The following is a 26400-nucleotide window of genomic DNA, read 5'->3' on the forward strand; positions in this document are numbered from 1 at the left end:
TATACCAAAAATCACAACAATATGCAGAATACTCCCAGTGCCAAAGGACCTGTCACTTACCCCATGTCAGTTGTACTCAGATCTCAAACCAAAGAGAACGCTTTTAACCAATTGTGTAACAAGCTAACTAAAGGTTTATTAACTAGGAAAAAGAAATGGAGTTATTTACAAGGTTAAAGCAGGTAAACATACACATACAAATGAGGTACAATCTTAAGTTCAAAAGGTAATAGAAGTTTCTATAATAAGTAAGCTTTTATGTCTTTTAGGGCTAGCCAGAGCCAAACAGCTTGGGGATCTCTTGCTTATGTTTAGGAATCTTTGCTCCTCAGAGTCCAGACAGCTTAATTATATCAGTTGCTCCTTAGCAGGAAATTTTATTCCCTTTCTCCAGCATTCAAGCTGTGATGGGACATGGGATTGTGCACATACCCTTTTCAGGGGTGTAGGGGAAGCATTCCATAAACACATTCTTATAATTCTAATAACTATTTTAATAATGCTAACACACAGGTAAGCCAGTCTGGTTTCCAGCTATACATTTATCAGTGTTCAGTGAGGCCTTATGGTTTTGGCATGAGCTGGCGCCTGGTCTGCCAGCATCACACAGGGCCTCAACTTGGCTTCACCGACATTAAGTTATTAATCCTTGCAGCATTTCTGAGAGGTAGATACGATAAGTATTATGTCCATTTTATAGATGGAGAAACTGGGGCACAGACTGGTTTAATGAGTTGCACATAGTGACATGGGCCTTCTGACGCCCAGTCCTGTATTCTAAACTGTAGATCAGGGGTTCTCAAACCTCATTGCATTGCAACCCCCTTCTGACAACAAAAATTACTACAGGAGGGGGGACTGAAGCCTGAGCCCACTCGAGCTTCAGCCCCAGACAGGAGGCCTATAACCTGAGCCCTGCTGCCCAGGGCTAAAGCCCTGAGGCTTGGGCTTCAGTCCTGGGTGGTGGGGCTTGGGCTTTGGCCCTGGACCCTAGCAAGTCTAAGCCAGCCCTGGCAACCCCATTAAAATGGGGTTGCAACCCACTTTGGGATCCCGATCCACAGTTTGAGAACCGCTGCATAGATTATGCTCTCTGTCAGAAACAACAATTTTCTATTTAATGCTTAAAATAAGCACTATCCTTAGACTTTGTCCTACTTGCCTCAATATGTCATGCAAAAATATTTGCCTGTTGAAAATAAGTACCCACCTGCATAGTCATAAATGCTAGAATGTATAACTTGTATCCTTATATTGTACAGTAGTTTCTGAGCACAGTTACAACTTGAAAACATTTTGAAAACTTCATCCTTGATTTCTAATAGTGTATATCAGAAAATATTAAGCTCTGCCTTTGAACTAGTAATGCCAGTAACGATTTCTGATACTTGGTTGCTTTCATCTTTATCTCTTTAGGTTAAATACAAATATCGAGCTGTGCCAAAGTTTGAAACAGTTGCTGGCTGATAAAGAGGTTATGGATTCCCTAGATCCAGAAACCAGGTACTTGTTAATGTTTAACATTTTAGAAGTTAATACGCTATAAATTATTCCCCCAAATGCTTGGAAATATTTCTGTATCGTTAAATTGATGGACAGTTCAGCACCCTTTTGTAAAAGAACTGCAAAACTCAATGGGCCAGAAAATCCGAGACTACATTTTTATGCAACTTTATTAACCACTGAGAATTTAACTGTACAGTAGTCAGGAAGTTCAGTTATTATTATGAATAGGCTATGTTGGAGTACACATAATGTGTGTGTGTATGTAGCTAAAAGCTATGTTAAGGTTGCCCAGTTTAAATCTTTAGAAAATGAGGAAATGCAAAAGTTAAGTTTCCCATAACAAAATCAACTCAACCAAATTGCATTATTCTGCTATGATATACATCTAACAATATAAACAGTAATAAAGTATAAATTTAAGAAGGAAAATAGGGAGTGGAATGTATTTAGAGTCGTATAAATTAAAATGAGTGCATGTCCCTTCATCTAGAAGCCTCTGACATAACTTAATTTTTTAAATGTAAATTGTATCGGGATCACACTGGAAAAATATGCCTATGTGTGGTTAGCTTTCTGTTTGGTTTTCTTATTATTGGGGTTTCAATAAAATCAAGCATTTTTATTAATGACAGTTGTGCATGCTTTCAGTCTGTAGGGTCAAATTAACGTCAGCATTTTTTACATTCACTTTATTGTTGTTATAAATCGCCATTTTTACTGCTGCTTATTCATTTCTGCCTGACATATTATTTTTTCTCTCACACAGTAAGGATAACTATCCTACTTTTCCCCCCCCCAAACAATCAAATGTTGTAGGATTAGGGGCTTTTTCTATCATCAGTCAAAATAAATGAAATAAGTTAAATTTAATTGATGTTTTATAGTTTACCCAAATTAATGTAATACGCTTGTTAAAAGACATTTTTCAGTGCAAATCACCAAAATGTCTACAAGGAAAAACATCCAGTTTCACTAAATAAACAAAGGAATAAACCTACTGAAAGTGTATGTGCACAGAAAAAAAAAGTTAGAAAATAATTACTTATTATATAATCTTTTATATCTTAAATCAAAATATAGTCAGTAAAATGTAGCACACTAAAATCCGACTGCTGTGAAATGAGGTAGTCTTTAACAGGGTTTACTGTATTTTTAGGCAAGTGGCGGAACTTTTTATGTTCGATTTCGAGATCAGTGGTATTCATTTGGATGAAGAAAAGGTAACTTTTTTTGTCTGTGATATGTGAATAGATGCTTGCCTGACTTTTAAAAGCAGATAGCAAAATGCAGGGCATATGTAATGAAATTCTGTGCTGAATTGCGCCCCTGAATGCTCTGGAAGTCAGTGGAGCTCAGCCTTCTCAAAAACCTATTTGTCATTAACTATCAGGTGGCTGGATTTGTAGTGTCCTGTACAACTTCCCAGAATCTAGTTCAGCCTTCACTCTCCAGACTGCCTTGTTACTCAGTCCTGTACAAGCGGGGCCTCTGGCCTCTTAGATCTGCCATTTGGGTTTGTATCTGCACAGTACAATTTTTGTGAAATGGCTAGTTGTTTCAACAATGTAGCTACACAGGGTGGGAAAAACATGCATCCCGTTATCTGGCTAACCGGCTACTCAAATACAGCACTTCCAGAAGGAATCAAATCACATGTCTGTGCCACAACCTAAGATTTTTAGTGACTCTAGAGCCTCTAAGTTGTGTGTCAGTGTGTCTCTCTCCCCTGCAAGAGTCTAAGATGGATTTGCCAGAGCTAGCAGATCTGAGCTAGTAATATGTTGGAGATCTTGGGCTGGGTGTCCATAAATGTTCCTGGTACTCATGACATATCTCTGCATGGGGAAATCTCCTATAATTTTTGAGTTTCTAGCAGTCGAGGTTCACACAAATACTCTTTTTTACTAAATTCAGGTGGCCGACTTGCAGCGAAAACACCGAAATGCATTGTTTTGGTAGCAGCTTGCAAACTGGAAAGCCCTTCCAGAATAATTTTCTTACAGTTACTGTGTACTGAGATTAACACCTCTTAAATCTGCAGTGAGGTGGAAAAGTACAACAGGAAGGCATGCAAACATTTAAAATATGGCTACTGTGATCTAGAAATATTAACTGACATGCAGAAAAACAAAATTGGCATTTTAAAAAAATGTAATCCCCACTTGTGACAGGCTCTTAGCTATTTTTTATGTGATTGTCTGACCATAGTTACTGTTCCTTGCAAGTCCTGCGATTTTGAGTTCATATTAAGGTGCACTTGGTTAGAGGTATGTTGCCATCCATAGTGAATTTCTGACCTCTTCCTAAGATTTCCTGGAATGCCACATGCTGCTTTCTCTGCATGTCTACAGAGCATTATTGCTTGGATTCAGCTTCCTGGCACAAATTCAGGTTTGAATCTCTTTGTGTTAAAGAATTAAGATTGAGAATACCTCAGCTCTCCTGTCCTCCTAGGTATCATGAATGTTTTCTTCAGAATGTCTCTAGAGGTTGGTTTCTCTTTGGATTTTTTCATATATAGTATATTTATCTGTTCAGAATGAACTATAAACATTTATTGCTGTTGTGGCAGTGGCATTTTTTCATCCCTTTTGAAACATGTATGTTGAATGTTGTCTTTGTAATATCTTATTGCGTCTTGTGTAGTTGAGCTTTTCATAGACATCCCTGGGGTTTTTTATTCTCCAGGAGTGGGGATCTTTTATAATCCATTTATTTTGGAGTTAACAAAAGTGCCTTCTGAGAACACCAGTTACAGGATGTAACTTATAATAGATCCCTACAGAGTTGGGATAAATTTGCTTTTTTACTTGACAAAGAAACAGACTGTTGGAGGAAGTCATATTCATAGGCTCCAGCATGGATCTATTACATCTGCATGCCTTCTGAGAACAAGAATTACAGATAATATTCTTTTTATCACCTCTTGCCTTGTTCATTATTTTAAACTATGGTTAGTATTTCCAAAAGTCCCCTGTTGTTCACATCAGGATTTAGAATAAATTAGGCCAGACCATATTATATATTTAATTTTCTTATGGTCTGGGCAGATAAGAGGTTGTATTGACTATTGTGATCCCTTTTGTATTAGGCTGTATTATAAATTTCAGGCTATGGGTTTTCAAATATTTTCCCAGTGTGGTCTGTATCTTGATAGAGAGACCATCTTGTGGACAACTTCCCTCTTATTCACATCATGTAGCATCCCTTTGGCAGCTACAGAACTTACCTAATGGAAAAGTAATACTAGGGGGAAATATTTAATGTAGCCTAGGTATCTATAATGTGATGTAACAGCAGAAAACAAGGGGATAAAGTCAGTAACGTTGAGTTCTCTGGATCCTTCAGTGAACTCAGAGGTGTCTGCCTGGGCCACCTAGCCCAGCAACTTGCCCTTCATCCTCCACATGGGGAACAGTGTTAGCAACTAGGAGCAGCTTGCATGGGGCAAGCTATGAAAATTCCAGGACTATCAGGGCTCCTTCCCTAAAGCAGTCAGAACCAGCTACAGGCAGGAATGCAAGGGGAATTCAGGGCCTTCCAGCCTCTCTGCTCCTGGACCTAGAAAGACACCCAGGACAATGGGCTTATCAGTCTTTTCCTCCATTCACATGGATACAGCAGCAACTGGAATGATCTTTCAGAACCTCCTGCCATCATCATTCACTCAGCTCTGAAACTTGGACTCTGACTTTTATTTCTCTCTTGTTGTGTTGCCACTGGTTGTTAGTCACACTTCATTTTTCCCCTTTGTATCACTACAACTCTTCAACGGTCCAGTCTCTCTCACATTTCTGCACATTGTGCTTATTTCTCCTTTTCATTCCTCCTGCTAACTGTCCTTTCCCCCTTCTACTTATTTCCCCCCTCAATTTTCTTCCCTCTGTCAGACTCCCAACAGTCCTTTCCTCTCCCCACATCAACTTATTTGCCCCCTCAAGAAACCCTAAGCGTTTGGAACATAAATAAAACAAATATGCTTTTGAAGAAGAGGATATGGGAGTTCCAAGACATGTTTCTGTGGTCATCGTGGTCACTTTACCACTATGCTATATTCCTTCCCCCAGGCTTTGTCTGTTTTGTCTATTTAGGCCCAGATCCTACAGACACATTAATAAAGTTAAGCATGTGTCTAAGTGAGCAGTCCCATTGACATCAGTGGGACTATTCTCAGTAGTAAAGTTAAGTGCATTAATAAGTGTTTGCAGGATCGAGGCCTTAGATTGTAACAGGGCAGGGGCTGTCTTCCTATATGTTTGTACAGCACCTGTCACATTGTGGTCTTTGGGCAGTGCCATAATCTACATAATAATAGGAGAGTCATTGATTGTGGTGATTAGTTAGCTTCACACAAGCTACCAGTGGGACCTGCTTCTCTAGCTGATGTCTCCTTGATTTCCTCCATTACTGAAAATCTCTCTCTCCCTTCACTTATTTACAAAATAATTGGAATATATCAGCATTTTAGAAGTATTTACCAATTGTTTAGAAAAAGTAGTGTAAAACATTCCCAAGTTCTGTTTTTTATGAACTTGTTTTGATTTTTCGTGCATTGTTACCATGGCAGAAATGTGAGAGAGAATTTTTTTTCTTCTGAAAGACAAGCATGTATAATGCATATATGTATGCCTGATTTCGTTCTCACTGAAGACAGTGGTATGGCTCCCATTGCCTTCAGTTGCACAGGCTCAGCCCTAAATTAGGATTTCTTTAACGTCATAGGCCTGATCCTAAGTAAGTATTTGCTGGGAATAGATCATGATTTGATTTAGTTGTGCAAACATATCTTAATACTGTGGAAAACTGAGAGCTACTTGTACTGTATTTTAAGTGAATGTGTATCTTTTGCTTTATTTTTCCTAATTACAGCGTAAAAGAGCAGTGGACCTCAACGTCAAAATATTGGATTTATGTAATCAATTTCTTATTGGAGCTCACCTGCCCAACAAGATTGACAAGCAAATTTTACCAGAACACATTCGCTATAACTTTGCAGTTGAAGGCAATTACATACAAATCACCGGCCTGCATGCAGACTGTTCTGATGATCTGGTATGTATTGTCTAAGTTCTCTATAGCACATCCTATAATACAAAGGTGCATCTCAGTGATTTTGACACGAGATGACACAAGTGTGCAAACAGCTAAAAATAGAACATAGGAACTGAGGGTTAAGATTTTTAGTGCTCTCTATGGATACTTTTCTCAAAAGAATTCAGTTAGAGCAAAAGCATTAATAATACCTTTTCAGACTGTTTCACGTACAGCTGTTAATATTCATCAGGGTAAACTAAGGAGAATAGCTGAGCCCACGTTACCAAGACTGTTTTTAAACACTCAAAATCTTACGCCCATTCTTTACTGGATTTCCCTGATAGCATCTTTATAAGATGGCCATTCAGGTTGCTTATAAATTGGAAGGCAATTTCCAAATTTAAATTTCCACTTTAAAACCTGCCTGGAATGGCTCCCATTTTTCTGGGTGTGGGTCCAAACCTGCGTTTCAGGAAAGAAACTGTCACAACACTTTAGAATCTTCAGTTTATGTAGTTAAGTAATTGCTGAAAAGGCAGAAAATGGTTTTTAAACATGTTAATTTTATCCTTCTGGGATACAAATAAGTTCTATTCTTCAAGTTCTTTTTGTATTTTTCTAGTACAGGTGTAGAATTCAGTATGTAACTTGTCAGTTTAATGAGAAAAATTCACAGCCAAGTATTTTAATAATGATGATTTCATTTAGTTGTTATTCAGCAATTTTGCCATCCAAATTGAAGTTTAGGGTTATTTTTTGCTTTTTCTCATACTAATTTTGCATCAGACACTTAAAAATGCGGAGGATAATATGGTCGGTGGAACAGGGCTTGTTTAAATAGTGTCCTCCTCCATAAATAAAATCTACGTATGGTGAAATATTGTTTTGTGTTCCACCAGTTGGTACATACACCTGATGTTATTGGATGAGCTTGTCAAGGGTTGTAAGAAGAACACAACTATTAAGAGGGAAAGCAGGCACGCTGTCCTTATCCCTTTTTCTAATGGGTAATAGGAGGATATCATTGTTGTTCTTTTTTGATAGACTTTATATAAAGAGTTGCTTGATCTGAAAGCATTGTGGCTGTGATACCTGGCCTTTCATTGGTTTGGGAGGAATTGAATTGTTTCTTTGTGAATTATGCTATTATGAGACCATTTCTTTTCTTCTGCTGTTAGGTACGAGAAGCTGCTTATAAGATTTTTCTTTACCCAAATGCTGAGCAACTGCGCTGCTTAGAGGAACTGCTTACCAGCAGAAACCATCTGGCACAGTTAGTTGGCTATAACACCTTTGCTCACAGGGCTCTTCAGGGAACAATGGCCAGAACTCCAGGTAAAGTACATGTATGTTCAGAAATGATAAGTTGTGACTTGTGTCAGGCATGAGGATAAATGTTGGTAGTTTAACTTGTCAGCTGTTAATACACCACAGTTGTTGCACTGGAGAGTCTTATGTTGTCATCTGAAATATTTATATTTTTCAATAAGAGAGAATATTAATTTGAACAGTCACTGAAATCTACACAATTCACTACTCCATGTTCATGGCTTAGGTAACTAAAAGCCATGATTATCACATCTGATTTTTTTATATGCTGCCTTGATATACATGTACAGTTTCTGATCTGTGTGTCATTATTTCACTAGATAAGTTAAAACCAGGCTTGCTCTAGGAAGGAAATATTGTTTGCTTCTTGATGTGAACTAATATATTTAAATGACATCATCATTTTGTTTAGTAATTTCCTTTCATTTCATATTTCCAGAGAAGGTAATGCAATTTCTTGAAACACTTTCTGACCGATTGTTTCAACGGTGAGTCTATTTTTCATTTACTTATTTAAAAAATCCCATTTTAATTTCATGAGCATAGGTCTTTTGATGCAAGACAAGACTCCAGTTACCAATAATTTGAGCATTTAAAAAATTTCTCTAAGGTTATTACTGAACTATTAATTTCCCTCAGATCTTGATTAAAATATTAACTTTCTTATGTTGAATTAAACAGCATGATGTAAAGATTAACAAATGTCTATATTATCATACTTCCACGTGTGGTGGGAAATAGAAGTAGGAAATAGGTCATTCTCCAGATTTTTTTGAGTGTAGTCCACAGTTCTGATGTGACTCCTTCTGTAAAAGGAGATTACAGAGTGCATAAGATTGAAAAAAAAAATTCTAGGGAGCCCAGGTAGCCTCACAGGGACCCCCAAACAAGCACTAAAGCAGTGGGCTTCCCCTCCATATGCCCTACATCCATTATCACCCCTGATTTTCCCCACACAAAGCTGCTCGTCCTACCCCATCCCCTATGGTTCCTCCAGTGCAAAAAGCATCATCATCATGCGGCGTGGAATGGTGGCTGAGCACGAATATGGAGGTTGCGGGGAAATGGGACAGCAGGATTGTTTGGGAGAGAATGAGAGGGAAAAGTAGGACCTGGAGTGGGCGGAGCAGAGTGGAGAGTAGCTCCACTGTGATGAGCTGCCTGTGGTTCTTCAGATCACAGCCCAACTCTGATGCATCATAGGCACTTGGTAATAGTAGAGTATTCATTTATACTGTACATTACTAGGGTGACCAGATGTCCCGATTTTATAGGGACAGTCCTGATTTTTGGGTCTTTTTCTTATATAGGCTTCTATTACCCCACCCCCATCCCAATTTTTCACATTTGCTGTCTGGTCACTCTATATAATACAGACAATAAAATGTCAGTTGCCATTATACTGTATTATACTGGCTAAAATACCCTTTAATTAAAACTTTAAGGGCGAAATTCTTTTTTTTACAGAACTCTAAAAGATTTTGAAATGATGGAAGGAATGAAGATGAAACTAAATCCCCAAAATTCAGTAAGTTATATTGTGCATTTATTTTCTTTTGATTTTATATAATATGAACTAGCCAGACATCAGATGGGGAAAATAATTTCAGTCTTTACAATTGTAATATGAATTGCATGTTGATAGATACTTGCTTTTTTGGGTTCAGATCGTTTTGGTTTTAAATAGCGGTTTCTCGTATTAAAACCAACCGTCAGCTATTGGTTTTAACAGAATGATTCATGTGATAATCAAAAACTAAGGTGGAAAATGTAATGGTTGGTTTTGAGCATGTTAAACATGTTTTCAAATTTTGAAATATGGTCCTTTATTTTTTTAAAACTGTGCATTCTCAATTTTCCTGGTATCGTGCCTGATCCTTCCACACTCAAACCCTGATTTTGCATGTGAATAGGTTTTCTTTACATGTCCACTTTTGAAAAACTGGCTCATAATCCCTAGTTTAAGGTTTATGAATTTGGAGTCAGATGCTTTTTAGAGTGCTGTGACTATAGAAGTGATAAACATACTGAGTTATGTAAAGAAAGTGAGATCTTTGTCTTTGATTCACTTGGTTTTCACTGAGGTAATTGCAAGTTGAAATCTTATGTTTCAGAAATTGATGCCTTGGGATCATCCCTATTACAGTGGTGTCCTGCGTGCTGAGAGGTAAGTGACTTAGGTATGTGCTAGCAGTGTAAATGTGAGAGAGTGTTCATTCCAAGCCCTTGCAACAGGGGTAATGGAATCCATAAATATACACAGGATTTCTTTGTATTAAGGCTGTGCTTTCATATGATAAAAATCATGAGTATCAGTAGGGGCAGTTGTTCATAGCTATTCTTCACTACAGCCGCAATGCCCATCAATGTTTCTGTCTATTCCCTTTCCTTTTTTTGTTTGTAAAGTCAAATGTCAAACCTCTTTGGGGATATGAGATAATGAAATAACCAGTTTCAGAACAGATAAAGATTTCTTACTCAACTTAATATTGTTACGTTTATTGTGTAATATTTCTTAGCTTAATGCAATAGTGTAAAATAATCCTAATGGCCATTGAATGCAAAGTCTGCATTCACCTTTCCTTTGCATGGGGGAAACAGGTATAGTTGAAGTGATTTGCTCCAAGCCTCAGGAAAAGGGGTCAGAAATCTGGGCTTCTGATTATCAACTCTCTTCTCATTCTTCTGTACCAGCTGCCTCTCAGTGTGAAAGCAATATTTCACAATGCTCCAGTATTCACCTACCGGAAAGCTGAAATAATAATTGCACTATAGAGGCGATCAGAAATCTGTATATGCATATATTTCCAAGTGTCTAAATTCCACGTTTCAGATCTAAGCCAATCCCAAACACAGGCTTTGTGGAAACACATTAGGGCTTCCAATGGATAAGGGTTAATGATTGTATTAACATAAGAACAACCATGCTGGGTCAGACCAGTGGTCCATCTAGCTCAGTATCCTGTCTTCTGACAGTGGCCAATGCCAGGTGCTTCAGAGGGAATGAACAGAACAGGCAGTCATTGAGTGATCCATCCACTTATGTCCACTCCCAGCTTTGGGCAGTCAGAGGCTAGGGACACCCAGAGTATGGGGTTGCATCGATGGACTTATCCTCCACGAACTTAGCTAATTCTTTTTTAAACCCCTATTATAGTTTTGGCCTTCACAACATCCCCTGGCAACCAGTTCCACAGGTTGAGTGTGCGTTGTGTGAAGAAGTACTTCCTTATGTTAGTTTTAAACCTGCTGCCTACTAATTTCATTGGATGACCCCTTATTCTTGTGTTATGTGAAGAAGTAAATAACACTTGTTTATTCACTTTCTCCACACCATTCATGATTTTATAAACCTCTATCATTCCCCCCCCCTCCCAGTTGTCCCTTTTTTCCAAGATGAAAAGTCCCAGTCTTTTTAATCTCTCATATGGAAGCTGTTCGATACCCTTAATCATTTTTGTTGCCCTTCTCTATGCCTTTTACAATTCTAATATATCTTTTTTGAGGTAGGGTGATCAGAACCCTACACAGTATTCAAGATATGGGTGTACATGACTTTATATAGCGTTATTAAGATATTTTCTGTCTTACCTATCCATTTCCTAATGGTTCCTAACATTCTCTTAGTTTTTTGGACTGCTTCTGCACATTGAGTGGATGTTTTCAGAGAACTATCCACAATGACTCCAAGATATTTCATGAGTGGTAACAGCTAATTTAGACGCCATTATTTTGTATGTATAGTTGGGATTATGTTTTCCAATGTGCATTACTTTGCATTTATCAACCGTGAATTTCATCTGCCATTTTGTTGCCAAGTCACTCTCTTTTGAGAGAGCTTTTTGTAACTCTTCGCAGTCTGCTTTGAACTTAACTACCTTGAGTAGTTTTGTATCTTCTGCCAGTTTTGTCACCTCACTGTTTATCCCTTTTTTCAGCTCGTTTATGAATGTGAGGGATGGTTTTCCTAGCCTCTGTTTGCCAAGAGCTGGGAATGGGTGATGTGACGGGTTGTCTCCTCCCAGGATGCAGTCTGGGAGCTATGGGCTCTGAACCCCGACCTGGGCAGGCTTCTCTCACGCTGCTTTGTTGGAGATTTACAGCCAGCCTCACCAGGCCCTGTTATCACCCAATACAACAGCAGGTGGCACCACACACCCAACTGAGTTATCTGTATGCTTTACCTAAGCCACTCAAGGGCAGACAGCCAATTTCCCAGCTCCCCTCGCCTTGCACCCCTGCTGGAGTATAAATCCAGAATTATAACGTCTGACACTGGACAGGGACCTGTGCAAAGTAAGCTCATTAATATAGTTTGCGCTCCCTCGGTGTGGGAAAGATATGCAGAAGCTTGTGTTAACCAAACTGAGATTTTCCCCAGACACTTCATTTAAAGGCACACTAGTTTAGATAAAATATAAAACAAGTTTATTAACTATAAAAAGATAGATTTTAAGTGATTACAAGTGATAGCAAACCGATCAAAGCAGATTACCTAGCAAATGAACAAAAATACAAACTAAGTCTAACATACTAGAGGGATAGGATTTGAATTAGCAGTTTCTCACCCTGACTGATGATACAAGCAGTCCACCAAGTTTCCATACACAGGCTAGAAATCCCTTTAGCCTGGGCCCAGGATTTCCCCCAGTTCAGTCTTTGTTCCTCAGGTGTTTCCAGGAGTTTTCTTGAATGGGAAGTGAGGCCCAGAGATGATGTCACTCCCCACCAGATATAGCTTTTCCATATGGCGGATATCCTTTGTTTGAAGCTCAGTTTCCAGTCCAACTTGTGGAAAAATACAGGTACCAAAATGGAGTTCAGTGTCATTTGGTCTGGTCACATGCCCTTGCATGTCTTACTGAGTCATAGCAGCCATTATCCATAGGCTGTCTGGAGCGTTTCTGAGAAGGCTCACCAGGTGGGGGATAAGCTTCTCCTAAGGCCTATTGTTTCCCCTAATGGCCCATTACCTTGAATAGGCCCTTCACAACCAGCTGTCTAGACTGGATGCATCTTGCCTAGTTGGTGTCACCCAGGTGTAACTACATCTGAAATACAGATACATAATCAATATCCATAACTTCAAATACAAAAATGATACATGCATACAAATAGGATAATTATATTCAGCACATCATAACTTTTCCATAGATATCTCACAAGACATAGCTTGTACAAAATGCATCATAATTATGTCATCATCATGTTCTCATACAACTATGAAGAATATGGAATGCAGTGTCACAGGCGACAGAGGATGGATAATTTGATGATTACTTGTTCTTTTCATTCCTTCTGAAGCATCTGGCCTTGGCCACTGTCGGAAGACAGGATACGGGGCTACATAGACCTTTGATCTGACCCAGTATGGCTGTTCTTATGTTGAGCAACACTGGTACTAGTACAGATCCCTGGGGGACACCACTATTTACCCGTCTGTCCATTTTTGAAAATTGGCCATTTAATCCTACTCTGTTTCCTATCTGTTATCCATGAGAGGATCTTATCTCATGACTTCTTACTTTGTTTATGAGCCTTTGCTGAGGGATCTTGTCAAATATTTTCTGAAAGTCCAGGTACACTGTATCCCACTAGCTCACCCTTGTCCACGTTTGTTGACCTCCTCCAAGAATTCTAATAGATTTGTGAAGCATGGTTTCCCTTTACAAAAGCCATGTTGACTCTTCCCCAGCAAATCGTGTTCATCTATGTATTTGACAATTCTGTTCTTCACTATAGTTCCAATGAATTTGCCTGGTACTAAAGTTAGGCTTACTTGCTTGTAACTGCCAGGATCACCTCTGGAACCCTTTTAAAAAATTGGTGTCACATTAGCTATCCTCCAGTCATCTGGTACAGAAGCTGATTTAAATGATAGGTTAAATGTTCTTCTGAGTCAGGTATTTTTTAAAAATCATGTTTACCAATCTGAGATTTTCCAATGAGACTGAACAGATAAAAAATGTGGTGATGTTGGTTACAAATAGATTATCCTGCTCATTTTTGTACTGTGAGGAAAAACATTGTTCCTGGTGAAGCATTGTAAAATAACTGGTGAGGTTATTGCATTTAGAAAACAGCCTGGTTGTCATGGTGAAAGGAGTTCTGAAAATGGAACAGATCATGACATTGGGGCTGTACAACTTTTTGTTTGTTTGTTTTGTTTTTAGTTTACTAAGTCCCTTATCTTGCATCTGGCCTGTGAGAGTGAACCCCTGCACCCCTCTGGAACCCCATTGATTTCAGTGCAGGATTGAGGCCTATACATGCTTTACTCCCACCATGTGGGACCAGGAATATTTTCACCAAAATGTTTCTAAAGTACGTGCAGGAGAGTGAAGGAGAGGTATTTCTGGATTAGAGCACTATCGCTGTTTTGCTCAATTGGTTGAATTTTACACAAAAGTAGGTGGCATTTTTCCACCTCAGATAGTTTTCTAGTAAAAATACTGCAGTAAGGGCCTGATCGGTTTATAAGTACCTACACGGGGAACAAAAATGATTTCTTCAATCTAGCATATGGTATAACAGGATCCAGTGGTGGGAAGCTGAAGGTAGACAAATTCAGACTGGAAATAAGGCTCAGTTGTTTAACAGTGAATGTAATTAACCACTGGAACAATTTACCAAGGATTGTGATGGATTCTCCATCACTGACAATTTTTAAATGAAGATTGGATGTGTTACTCAAAGATGTGCTGTAGTTCAAATAGGTATTAATTCAGGGATGTCCTAAGACATGTGTTATACAGAAGGTCATCAGATTAGATGATCACAATCCTTCTGGTCTTACCTGTGAATCTATGAATCCTCCACTGCCCTGCTTCTTCTGTAGTAACTTTCACGTATGCAAGGTTGGTTTAAAATACTGTTAGATCACTGTATAAAGGGTAATGACTAGACAAAGTACCTGGCAATGGGGAATCAGGCCCAAAGAGTGAAATTCACTCCCTCATCACAGAATATTAGTGATTAGACTTTTGCATGGAACTAAGTGTGATGTTGCACTCCAAAATGCCTTATAGAAATATGCTTATGAGTGTAAATATGACATAACTGGAATATGTTTTATGCTAGATATGCCATGTAACATCTTTGTGCAAAGATTATGTTCTTCTGCATGTATTCATCCTATTTGTATGAATGTATCGTTCTTGTATCTGAAACTAGAAATATGAAATATAACTCTAAAGTCCTATTGTAATTATGCAAAGTGTGGGCCATTTATGGTGGTTTGGAATCTTGATGGCTCCCATTAACCAGGATAACTGACTGTAGATGGCTCTGTTTACTTGTAAGTCTTTCTGTATACCTGTATGCTGGCAAGTGGGTAATGAAGTCTTACAGTGACGTGATCATGTCACCTGAACTGGAATCCATCTTTAACCTGGTGCTTTTCCATTTAGAAGGAGGGGTGGGGACCCAGAGAGAGACAAAGGATTCCCGCCTGTGCCAAAGCGCTATCAGGGGGTGGAACAGAACAAAGGGGCTACAGTCATGAGACATCCCCTAGCTAACAACTGAGCTGGAACAAGGACTGTACCAGGGGAAAGGACTTAGGCCCAGACTAGGAGGAGGCTAGTCTGTTAAAGAAGCTTATTGGAACATCTCTGAGGGTGAGATTTACCTGCATTGTTTCCTACTGTATTAGGCTTAGACTTGCGTGTTTTATTTTATTTTGCTTGGTAATTCACTTTGTTCTGTCTGTTACTTGGAACCACTTAAATCCTACTTTTTGTATTCAATAAAATCACTTTTTACTTATTAATTAACCCAGAGTATGCATTAATACCGGTGGGGAGGGAGTGGGAGGCAAACAGCGGTGCATATCTCTCTATCAGTGTTATAGAGGGTGAACAATTTATGAGTTTACCCTGTATAAGCTTTATACAGGGTAAAATGGATTTACTGGGGATTTGGACCCCATTGGGAGCTGGGTATCTGAGTGCAGGAGACAGGAGCACTTCTTAAGCTGTTTTCAGGTAAGCCTGCAGCTTGTGGGGGACGTGGTTAAGACCTGAGTCTGTGCTTGCAGCAGGCAAGTGTGTCTGGCTCAAACAAGGCAGGGTTCTGAAGTCCCAGGCTGGCAGGGAAAACCGGCTCAGAGGTAGTCCCAGCACATCAGGTGACAGTCCCAAGGGGGTTTCTGTGACCCAGCCCATCACACTAAAGTATTTGCACCAAAACCTTACAGGCTATAAGAACGAGCACTGCCATCTTACATGACCCTTCTGAATGTCTTCTCTCTGCTCCAAAGTGTGCCTTACACCTGCCCCTACCTTATTGGAGGCCCTCTGCAAGACTATGTTGTCTCCAGTTCACTTCAATAATTTTCTTTTCAGGCCTGGCTGCACAGAACCCTCAGGCATCAGTTATGTAGAGGTAACCAGCCCATCAGAGTTTCACAGTGTGTCTGAGCTTTAATCATTTTGTGGCCATTTGTTATGATTGTTCATTTCTGATTCAGTCATCAATTATTACCTCCCATGAAACTATCTTTGCCATCATCTCTTCTTTCACCCAGGGTTCTGTACAAGTTTCTCAGTACTTTTTGATAAAAATATTTTGTCCTTTCTGATGATTTGAAGCATTCTATAATTTGTGCACACTGTAATATTTTGGATGTTGCAATAGAAAATATTTCCATTTCAGTCTGTGTTCCACGTTGGTTGCATAGTTGTTCCTCTTTTAGTTTTTACTGTGCCTTGTCTTCCAGGTTACACCCCCAGTTTATTCTTCCAGATTCTTTATTTAATAAGAGACTGCATTAGCTTTGCAAATCTTGCTGTAGTGAGGTAGTCATTCTAGTCTGATAGTACTCTGGCTTGTTGTTTGTTTCATTTTTTGTTCTTTCCAGTGACTCATTAATATTTTAGGTGTTCGTCTAGTCTTGAGTGTTCATTGGAAGGTCCACACTTGGATGAATTTCATCCCAAATGACTATTTTTACTTTTCTGAATAAAATATGTTTTTGTTAAAGATAATTACATGTAATCATCTTTAACAAAAACATATATTATATATAGAGTTTATATTGTGTGTGTGTATACAAACATATAGTTTACATATATATGTGTGTGTGTATATGTGTGTATATATACATATATATATATATAGTGTGTGTGTATATGTGTTGTCATCTTATATTTAGCCATATATATATAGCTTATATAGTTTTATATTGTGATAGCCCCTGGGAGCCCCAGTCAGTGTTCAGGTCTCCATTTTGCTGTGCAGCTATGCAAACATAACCGACAGACAGTCCATGCCCCAGAGTGCTTACAAGCTAAATATAAGATGACAACACAGGTTTTTAATTGTTTAGTAAGCAATTTTCCCATTTGTTGGAGTAGGCATGTATTGCTTAACAGCCAGGAAAGGGAAGAAAAAGTACAAAAATCCCTTTTGAAAGAAATAAATAAAAAAACTGTTTCCTATTATGTTGTTTTAACTTCTGTTTCAGTGTGCAATATATTTTCTTTCATTGTTGTTCATGTGATTGAGATTTGAATAGTATTTGAATAGTATTTTGTATAGTTAACATAGTTATTTAGAAAGAGAAGCCAGCCATGGCCCTAACATGTCTGGAATGGTTAGAAGTCAGCTGTGCTGATTCTATTCTATATTTTCTTAGGCTATGACAAACAATTTTTGTGTGGCAAGAAGGGAAACCAAAACATACAAGTCATATACAGTTGTGAGGGGAGGAGAAAGCACTGTCAGTGGAAAAAATTGTATCCTGAGATCCCAAAAAGCGATGGCGTCCCAAGCACAAAATTGATTAATTTTTTAGAACCTATTGTGCTATCTTTACTAATGTTGATTAGTACCTTGCTCTTAAACTAGTCCTTTAGGAACTGTTGGAACTAATGATGGAGTGCAGCACTGTTCTTGAGGGTGACACAATCTGATCCTTAATTAACTTATTCCTCAATCATCTTGAGTTTTACTTAAATATACTACTACTACTTGAATCCATCACTTCAACTAGAATTGCATTCCCTTTAGTCACCATGCGATCTGAAAAATGACACCTCCTTAAATTCCTTTTAATATATATGTTTTGTTTTAACTTCATATAGTATTAGGGACATTTGTCTAGGTAAATTCAAATGGAACCCCATCCTTAATTTTAAGATGCTTGATAATTAAAATTGGGTGCCTTCATCCCTCTCCTCTACAGAATATCATACATCCTGATCAGTTTGAGCCAGTACATTAATAATAAAATGGAATACATATTGTATCAGTTTGTCCCTGTTTTCAGTCATTGTTTTTGCTATTGTTAATTGTCAATAAAGTGAACATAGGTGCTATATTGTAGACTGAACATCAGGAGGAGCTCCAGACTCACATGCAGAGCAAACTCTTCTTACTCCCAGTTCATCTGTCCACAATCAAGTTGTTTTTCTCAGCTTTCATCGAGTCTTTTCCCTGGAAACTTGATCCCACTTCAAAAGCGTAGGTCTCCTACCAGGCAGTAACAGGATAGTTTGCTTATACTTTTAAGAAAATTCATTTAAAAAATATTGTCTTCAGCTTTAAAAAAATTTGTCAGTTGAATGTTTTTGTACCCATAGCTTAAATGGCAAAGATGATAGAATGAATATACGTGTATATTTAACAGACATTGGAGGCAGAAGTCTGAAATGTGTATTATCAGTGTCCTTATAAGAAGATAGAATAATTAGGAGAACCTCAAGAATTTTGGCAACATAGAGGTGATAAAACAGTGAATGCTAGAACATGCTTCACCTCAGACAAGTAAGAAGTTGTCTGTGTATCTTATAAAATATAATATTATGACTAAGTTTTAGTGCAGAAAAATACCATAATGTTAAGTAAATGATGACAGTATATCTCAGCCAGTGCTAATAATAGTAGACGTACTCCCTAAGGGGCTGATCCTGCAAAGACTTATGCACATAAATAGTCTCACGGAGTTCTCCTAGGTAATATCGGTAGGTCATGCCTGGGAGAAAGGCTGAATGTTGACATAATTGTTGCTTGCCCCGTTTTGCCAGCAAAAGTTACTTACCAGTCTGGGCTGGTTTTTTTGGAGGGGTGCGGGTGGGGACTCTGACTCATTTTTTTGAAGCTGTGCTAAATTAAGTTTGTTTCTAAATGTGGACACTGACAAATGTGTATTTCTTTGCCCTCTATGGTGACCACTATCTGTGGGGCTGTAGGGATAAACCAGGTAGAATTAGGGATGAATATATTAATTGTGAAGGAAGCCTGTTTCCCACTATGGAGAAAGTAGAAGCTAGCCAAGTAACTGGAGAAATTTTTGTATCCCAGGGAAACTAGCTATATAGAAGTTACTAAAATAACTTGGCCCTTCCTCCAGCTTTCTTGTGGGCTCTGAAGTCAGGCTTTTTGCTTCACTAGGAGTAAAAAGGATTTCCCACTTTTCCACAGTGGAAGGGAAAATACCAAGGTGCCTGGATATAACTGTGGATGAATCTTTGACTTTTCAGGGAGAGCTAGTAACTGTCAAAGGCTCTCCCTCAGATTCAGGGAATTACTTCCTGGCATTCTGAACCTCGGTGTAGAGGAAGCTTCTGGTTCTTGATGAAGCAAGAGAGCAAGAACTGCTCAGGGAGCACTTCAAGATGTTTCTCCTTTTTTCTGTTTTTTACCATTTCTGGTTTGGGTAGCCTGGGGAGACTGCTCCCATGTTGAAGAGAATCAGCCGTTTTAGAGAGATTGCTTTTAAATATACCCTAAAAAACATATCGACCCCCACCCCAAGTGAAGGAAAATGTGGTAAAACTCTTACTTGCCCTGTTTAGCTAGAAACCTAAAATTCAAGAGTAACATAAGGTTTAAAAAGAAACAGGAAATCACAGTTCTGCCAAATTACCACCTCACAGAGACAGAACGTTCCATAACTGTTTAGGCATTTGTACTGCATCCATCACTGCTGGATCTGAGCACCTGTCTTGAGTAGACCGTGTTCAAGAATATGACTGAAATCTCATTATCTGCCTCTGTGCATTGAAGTAAAGCACCCAACTTGTCAGTGTCTAGATTAGTGGACATGGCATGTTAGAGAAAATCCTGACAGTTAATTAAAAAAAAAAAAAACTGTGTATTTTTCAGGCAGGATCAGGAGTTTCCAGTAAACATGCATATTGTGACTTTATCTAGCTAAGTGAAGGGATCAGAAAATATATTCAGGCTTGTTATTCAGTTGCTTACTGTATGATGTGCTGTTAGTTGGTAATGGTTGTATAAATGTTTTGAAGTACAGTGGAGTCACATCATACGCACATTTAACTTACGCGAATTCAACGATACGCATGCAATGAGCGTATGCCCCAGAGTGAGCGTGAGATGGGAGACGTGAATCTGCTGTTTGCTCAGTCGACGTCAGTTCCTGCGTGCCTCTCATAGTGTGAGCATCTCGCCGTGCTGAGTGTGATTCTGGTGTTTAAAGATACGTATTTTTCATACAACATGGCCCCTAAACGCAAGCCAACTACTTCATCTGGTGCTCAACCAAAGAAACAGCGATCTGTTCCAATGCTGGAGGAAAAACTGGCTGTGTTGGACTTATTGAGAGACGGTATGTCGGTCTCCAGCGTGGTGCGTAAATATGGCCGCAACAAATCTAGGATCTGTGCCATCAAGATTTGAGAGAGAGAAATTCGTCAAGCTGTGGTATCAAGTACTCCAATAACTGCTAAGGTGATGAGCCAGGTGCGTGATAAGACTTTAGTGAAGACTGAAAAGGCATTAAACTTATGGTTGGAAGACATGAAGCGTAAATGTGTGTCTATCGATGGCAACACGTTGCGAGAAAAGGCTTTTAGCCTCTACGCGCTGTTCAAACCTCCCGCTGAAGAGGGACAGCCTTCTGATGAGAAGGAATTCAAAGCCAGACAAGGTTGGCTTAACAGTTTTAGGAACCGCTTCAACCTCAAAAATGTGCAGACTACTTGTGAAGCTGCATCTGCTGATGAAGAGGCAGCAAAAGCCTACCCCAAACAATTAAAGAAAATCATAGAAGAAAAGGGCTATCTTCTGGAACAAGTTTTTAATGCTGATGAGACTGGGCTCTTCTGGAAAAAAATGCCCAACCGCACTTACATTTCGAAATAAGAAAGACAAGCACCTGGCTTCAAAGCAGCTAAAGACCGTGTGACTGTGTTGTTTTGTGGCAATGCAGCTGGGAATTTAATAAAACCGGGCTTGCTCTACAGGGCTGCAAATCCCCGTGCCCTAAAAGGCAAGAACAAAAATCTCCTGCCTGTGTTCTGGCAATCAAATAAAAAGGCTTGGGTGATGGCAATATTATTTCTGGATTGGTTCCACAAGTGTTTCATTCCGGAGGTCAAGCAGTACCTCGAAGAGAAAGGACTTGACTTTAAAATGTTGCTGATCGTAGACAATGCTCCTGGCCACCGTGAGGCACTCCGGTTTGCGCATAACAACGTTGAAGTCGTCTTTCTCTCCCCCCCCTCCCAGTACCACTTCCATCCTCCAACCTCTCGACCAAGGCGTGATTCGCTGTTTCGAGGCCATGTACATGAGGCTTACGTTCTCTTGGATACATAGCACTGAGGATGCTGGTCCCAATCTTAATGTGATGGAGTGTTGCAAGTCCTTCAACATCACCGATTGCATCACTTATATTAAACAGGCAATGGATACAGTCAAGCCTGAAACAGTCAATGCATGTTGGCGAAACCTATGGAGAGAATGTGTGAATGATGGCCAGGCAACTGGGTGGTGATGGCTTCGGTGACATCCTTGAGGAAGAAATTGAAGAGCTTTAGAGAAACATTGACTAACGAAGAGTTAGAGGAATTGATAAAATCATCTGCAGAAGACAAAGATGATGACGATGAACAGGAAGAGCCAGTAAGTTGGAATCTTCATAAATTTGCTGAAGTGTTCCAAGCAGCAAAACACTTGAATGATTTAATTTCTGAATACGATCCCTCTATGGAACGAAGCCTCAAAATCACACGTCGTATTACAGATGATTTGAGACCGTATCAAGAAATGTTTGAGCAGCTCAAGAGACAACAGCAACAGTTGCCGATCACCAGGTTTTTCAAGAAAAAACAACCAGCAGCAGATGAGCCTGGCCCATTGTCTCCTGGATTGACATCAAGCCCTGATGACCCCCCAATAGTGTCATTGTCATCGTAGACTAGCAAGAATATCCAGGATGAATGGTGAGTGGTTAGGTTTACTGTTTTTTCCTTTTTTATTCGTTCATTCTTCTAACTCCCTCTTTCTCTCTCTTTTATGTAATTAGAAATACAGTACTGTAACATATTTTGCATATGTACTCTTTATTGTATACTGTACATTACTGTATACATTATACATTTATACATATTACTGTACAGGGTTGCATACGGTACACAAAACCATGTATACTGCCCTTTAAGGGTAATTTTGACTATATGCGATTTTCGTCTTACGCGCTGACTTTAGAACCTAACCCCCGCGTAAGATGCAACTCCACTGTATATCAGTAATGTGACCTGACTTACAAATATTTTGTTATCTATAATTTGGTTTCAGTTACTGCTGAGCATCGCCTTGGTCTGATATCTTGTATTCATAAGAGCTAAAGGAATTAAGGTAATATCAGGAAAGCATAGTATATCTTACATACCACGGTAACCAGATTTATAAAAACAGTAAATTTGCCTTTTGGCAGTCAAGTGATAACTTACATGGTAAATGGGTCAAAAAGCAGAATCACAGCAAACATCAGGATGATCTCTTTATAATGATGTGGTTTTAAAGTTGTCTTTCATCAGTTCTGAACAATCTTGCGTTGTAAGTGAATCAGTTTGGTTTTAGAGCTCAATTATCTGAATTAACAAAATACCCCGAAGGTACAAGTAACGGAAAAGAGAAAGGGAACATAAAATAGTTGACAACTTGTGGGGAAGCACACAGTGTAAAAAAAAAACCCAAACAACCTCCCCAAAATCACCAACTCTATGAATTCTCTCCCTTCAGGTAAAGGTTTAAATGTCAGAGTTTATTGACCGGTAATGATCATTGGAAGGGGCTTTTCCTTGTTTTGATCTCTCTTCTAGTTAACCTCATGGGCTCCTCTTCCTTTTATCTTGTACTTAAGTTGTTTTCCAACTTTCTTTTAATGTTTGTGGGGAGCAAAAATCAGCCCTAAATTTTTGTCATATTAGAGTTAGTAACATTATATTTCTGTATTTTATTGATTATAGTGAGAAAAAGAGCCTTGTGAAAAATGAGAAAATGTCCAGATCTTTCAGATTTTACAGTTAATGCCTGCCAATAACAAGCCTTGCCAAGCAGCTAATTTGTAATTTACAGGTCTTAATGTTTAGTCCTTAGTGATATTTGAGTAAATATAATCATTCTTTGATGTCCAAGTTTATCAAAAGCATTTTGAATGGCGTAGATGAAAGTCATGGTGCACAAAACAGTCTTAGTTTCTTTCCAAATGAACAGGTTAAATGAAAGCCGTTTTAGAAGCTTGCATTTTATTTAGACTCAGTGAAGTCATACAAGCTTAGAAATAATTATTTATAATGAAACACCCCGTCCTTGTTCTTTATAGCAACACTGCCTTTTTGTTTGATGTATACTGTTCTTGAAGAATAACTCCACCCCATTATGTCAGTTCATTTTGTTAAATCAGTTAGATGCATGAGTTTTTAAAAATAGTGCTGAGCCACATACTTTAAGATGTCTAGATTTCTCCTAAAGTTCATCTTTTAATATAAACCAGGATTTCACATCAAAGAAGCTGTTGTATTTGGTATTTCTGCTTTCTTTGAGAGTGTATTGTGACTTCTTGTTGAAAATCTCTACACTCATCTTCTGCCACTAAGTGCATTATTAAAATAGTTCAGGCTTTTTGGCATGGATTTTGATACAACATGCAAATTCCTTGGCTTTAGAAAACACTCAGGGGGCAGAGTTTGGGGAATTTGGGGAATAAAAGATGGATAATGAAAGTAAGGAAACTAAGTTAGTTATTTACTCTATTGCATCACTGTATTACAGAATTTCGGAAGCGTACCCTGTTGTACATACGTACATGCTGCTATTCCTACAAGCACAACAGGATAATTTTAGGGGCATCATTACCTTAAAATCATACTGGTGTCTGATTTTTTTTTTTTTTTTTTTTTTTTTTTTTACCTAAGGTAACTAATTGAAAGGTTAAAGGAGATGAAAAAGCATTGTTGTTTTACTTCATGTATTTGACAGCACTTTGTGCATAGTCATTTTCACGGTTTCTCCCATGTCGGTAAGTAGGTAGTTTTACCCTCAGTTTGTTGGGTTTTTACACAGCAACAAGTGAGACAAACATCTTACAATCACATTTTTTCCTATATTTTAACACCACGAACATTACCAGAGGCACTTGATGGCAAAGTTACTATTTAAAACTATTTTTTAATTAATTTTAAAAAATTGACTAAATTTCCAGTTAGCAGTGGCCCTTTACAGATGGAGAAGCCCAGCCTTACCTCATGCTTAAGTCCCTTAGCCTTCAGTTTTTACTGATTTTTTTTTAACTGAAAATTTCCCAGATTTTACAAAAGCCGTGGTTCATTTTTTCAAATGATTTTTTTTCACTCAAATTTTGGATTATTAAAGTACATGAAAATACTGATTACATTAAGGATGTCCAATACATTAGATAGATGTTTACATTAATAATTAATATAAGTGTCAATGAAAGGTTATTAAAGTAAAGGCAATGTAGTGGAAGAAACTCATGTGTGTGTGTGTATGTATAGATACTGTTAATGTACAGTTCTTAAAACCATAGAAATGTAGGGCTGGAAGGAACCTTGAGAGGTCATCTAGTTCAGCTCATGCAGAGGGAGGACCAAATAAACCTAGACCATCCATGAAATAAACCATAGCATTAAACTGCTTTTACTTTTATTACTCTTACTTTTCTCTGTTACTTTTCTTCCGATCCCCCAATATTAACTCTGATATTTACCTAGAAAACTGTTAAGTTAGTTTTTGGCACTCCAGTTTTTTAATTTTTGTAATAAACACTGAAAAATTCCTGTGAATTTTTAAACAAAGAATAAACCAAAAACAACTCTAATACATTCTCAGGCAGCATTTGTCTTCCTGGAAATATTTTTGTTGGTTTGTGTGTGTACAATGAAATCAATATTTACCGATTTAAAAATGTAATCCTTCCAAGCTTAATTATAAATGCCTTTATAGGCAGATTCAGTTGCTGACAATGCCTCAGAATGAGACTAGCAAACCACGATGAGCATTCTAACCATCTAACAGGTCTAGCAGATTGCATGTGGGGGGACAGACAAGCAAACGGTAACATTAGGAGAAACTGCGTGCTTAGACACAATCTCCCCAATATATGTCCCCCACTCAGGGTTCATGTTTCAATAGTGGCATTTGTGGCACTTGTTTTTCCACAGCATGATGAGGGCCTGATCCTGATTAAATATTAACAATGGAGAAGTTGTGTGACTAGGCCAAGGTCACATAACAAGTCTGAGGCATTGTCAGAACTGAATCTTCCTATAAAGGCATTTATAATTAGGCTTGGACAGTATCCTTCCCAGTGAATGGCTGTACCTGTGCTCCGCATAATACAGTGAGTGAAGAGAGGAGCTGTTGTAAAGAGGCCCTAGGCTTTTGGCGTGTCTATCTAGTTCTGCATGATTGCTGAAGACCTATAGTTAGAGATAATCCTTGTCCCAGGAGCTTACAATTTAATTATACAGACAAACAAGATATAACAAACATGTCTTGTTAGCCAACCTCCTTTTTTTAAAAAAAAAAAAAAAAAAGGACAGTCCACTTGCTCCCCTCTTCCTCTACATTGTCCACAGGCCCAGCCAGCTTATTGACCTCTGTTGACCCAATCTGTCTCCTTTCCATTCTGTCTGTCCCACTACAACACTATCTGCTCTCCTCCCAAATCAGATAATGCTTGTGTAACTCAGAGTATGTAAAGGCAAGCCGTGTGGTTCCAGCTGCTCTCCTCCCCTCCCCTCCATCTCAGCATGGGGGTATATTCATGGAGGCAGCTTTTGCCTCAGGGTCCCCCTAAGGAGAGGCCAATGGGTCAACATATCCTCTCCTACCTCTACAATCCATGCACTCCAGTAGTTCTTCCCTCCCCACCCCTAAAAACAGAGAGAGGAAAATTACCTACATCTTCTGGAACACAGAGATTTATACTCACTTTTGTGCAGCACTTTGAGCTTCTTTGGTAAAAGGTATTATATGAATGTAAAATATTATGATTTGCTTGTGCCTTTTTCAAGCAAACATATTTTAAAACATCATGCTAATATAACATTTCCGTTGGGTTTCGGCAATAGCAGAAAACATGCTGTCGTCTTTTTACATAGTTGAAATAATGTGCCTGGCAATACATCCACATGTTCTTATCATCAGGTCTTGCATCATCCCTTTAGAAAGTACTGTGCGGTTCTGATCTCTACATATGTATATGAAATCCCATACCACAAATATTGACTTTATTTTTTATCTTTAGAAGGTATG

At 38.6% G+C, this 26400-nt stretch overlaps 1 protein-coding gene across 1 annotated transcript in view; it reads left to right on the plus strand.

Moving 5' to 3' along the window:
- The window catches only part of MIPEP (mitochondrial intermediate peptidase), a 116708-nt gene that overhangs the window by 13100 nt on the left and 77208 nt on the right, over window positions 1-26400 (plus strand). Inside the window, exons 4-10 of the mRNA XM_034758744.1 lie at window positions 1417-1503; window positions 2663-2726; window positions 6376-6558; window positions 7719-7875; window positions 8309-8357; window positions 9337-9397; window positions 9984-10036. Of these exons, the coding sequence (XP_034614635.1) occupies window positions 1417-1503; window positions 2663-2726; window positions 6376-6558; window positions 7719-7875; window positions 8309-8357; window positions 9337-9397; window positions 9984-10036 (654 nt within the window). The remainder of the gene's footprint in view (window positions 1-1416; window positions 1504-2662; window positions 2727-6375; window positions 6559-7718; window positions 7876-8308; window positions 8358-9336; window positions 9398-9983; window positions 10037-26400) is intronic.

Source organism: Trachemys scripta, chromosome 1 (genome assembly GCF_013100865.1).
Source record: "Trachemys scripta elegans isolate TJP31775 chromosome 1, CAS_Tse_1.0, whole genome shotgun sequence".
In the NCBI taxonomy this organism is placed as follows: Eukaryota; Metazoa; Chordata; order Testudines; family Emydidae; genus Trachemys; species Trachemys scripta.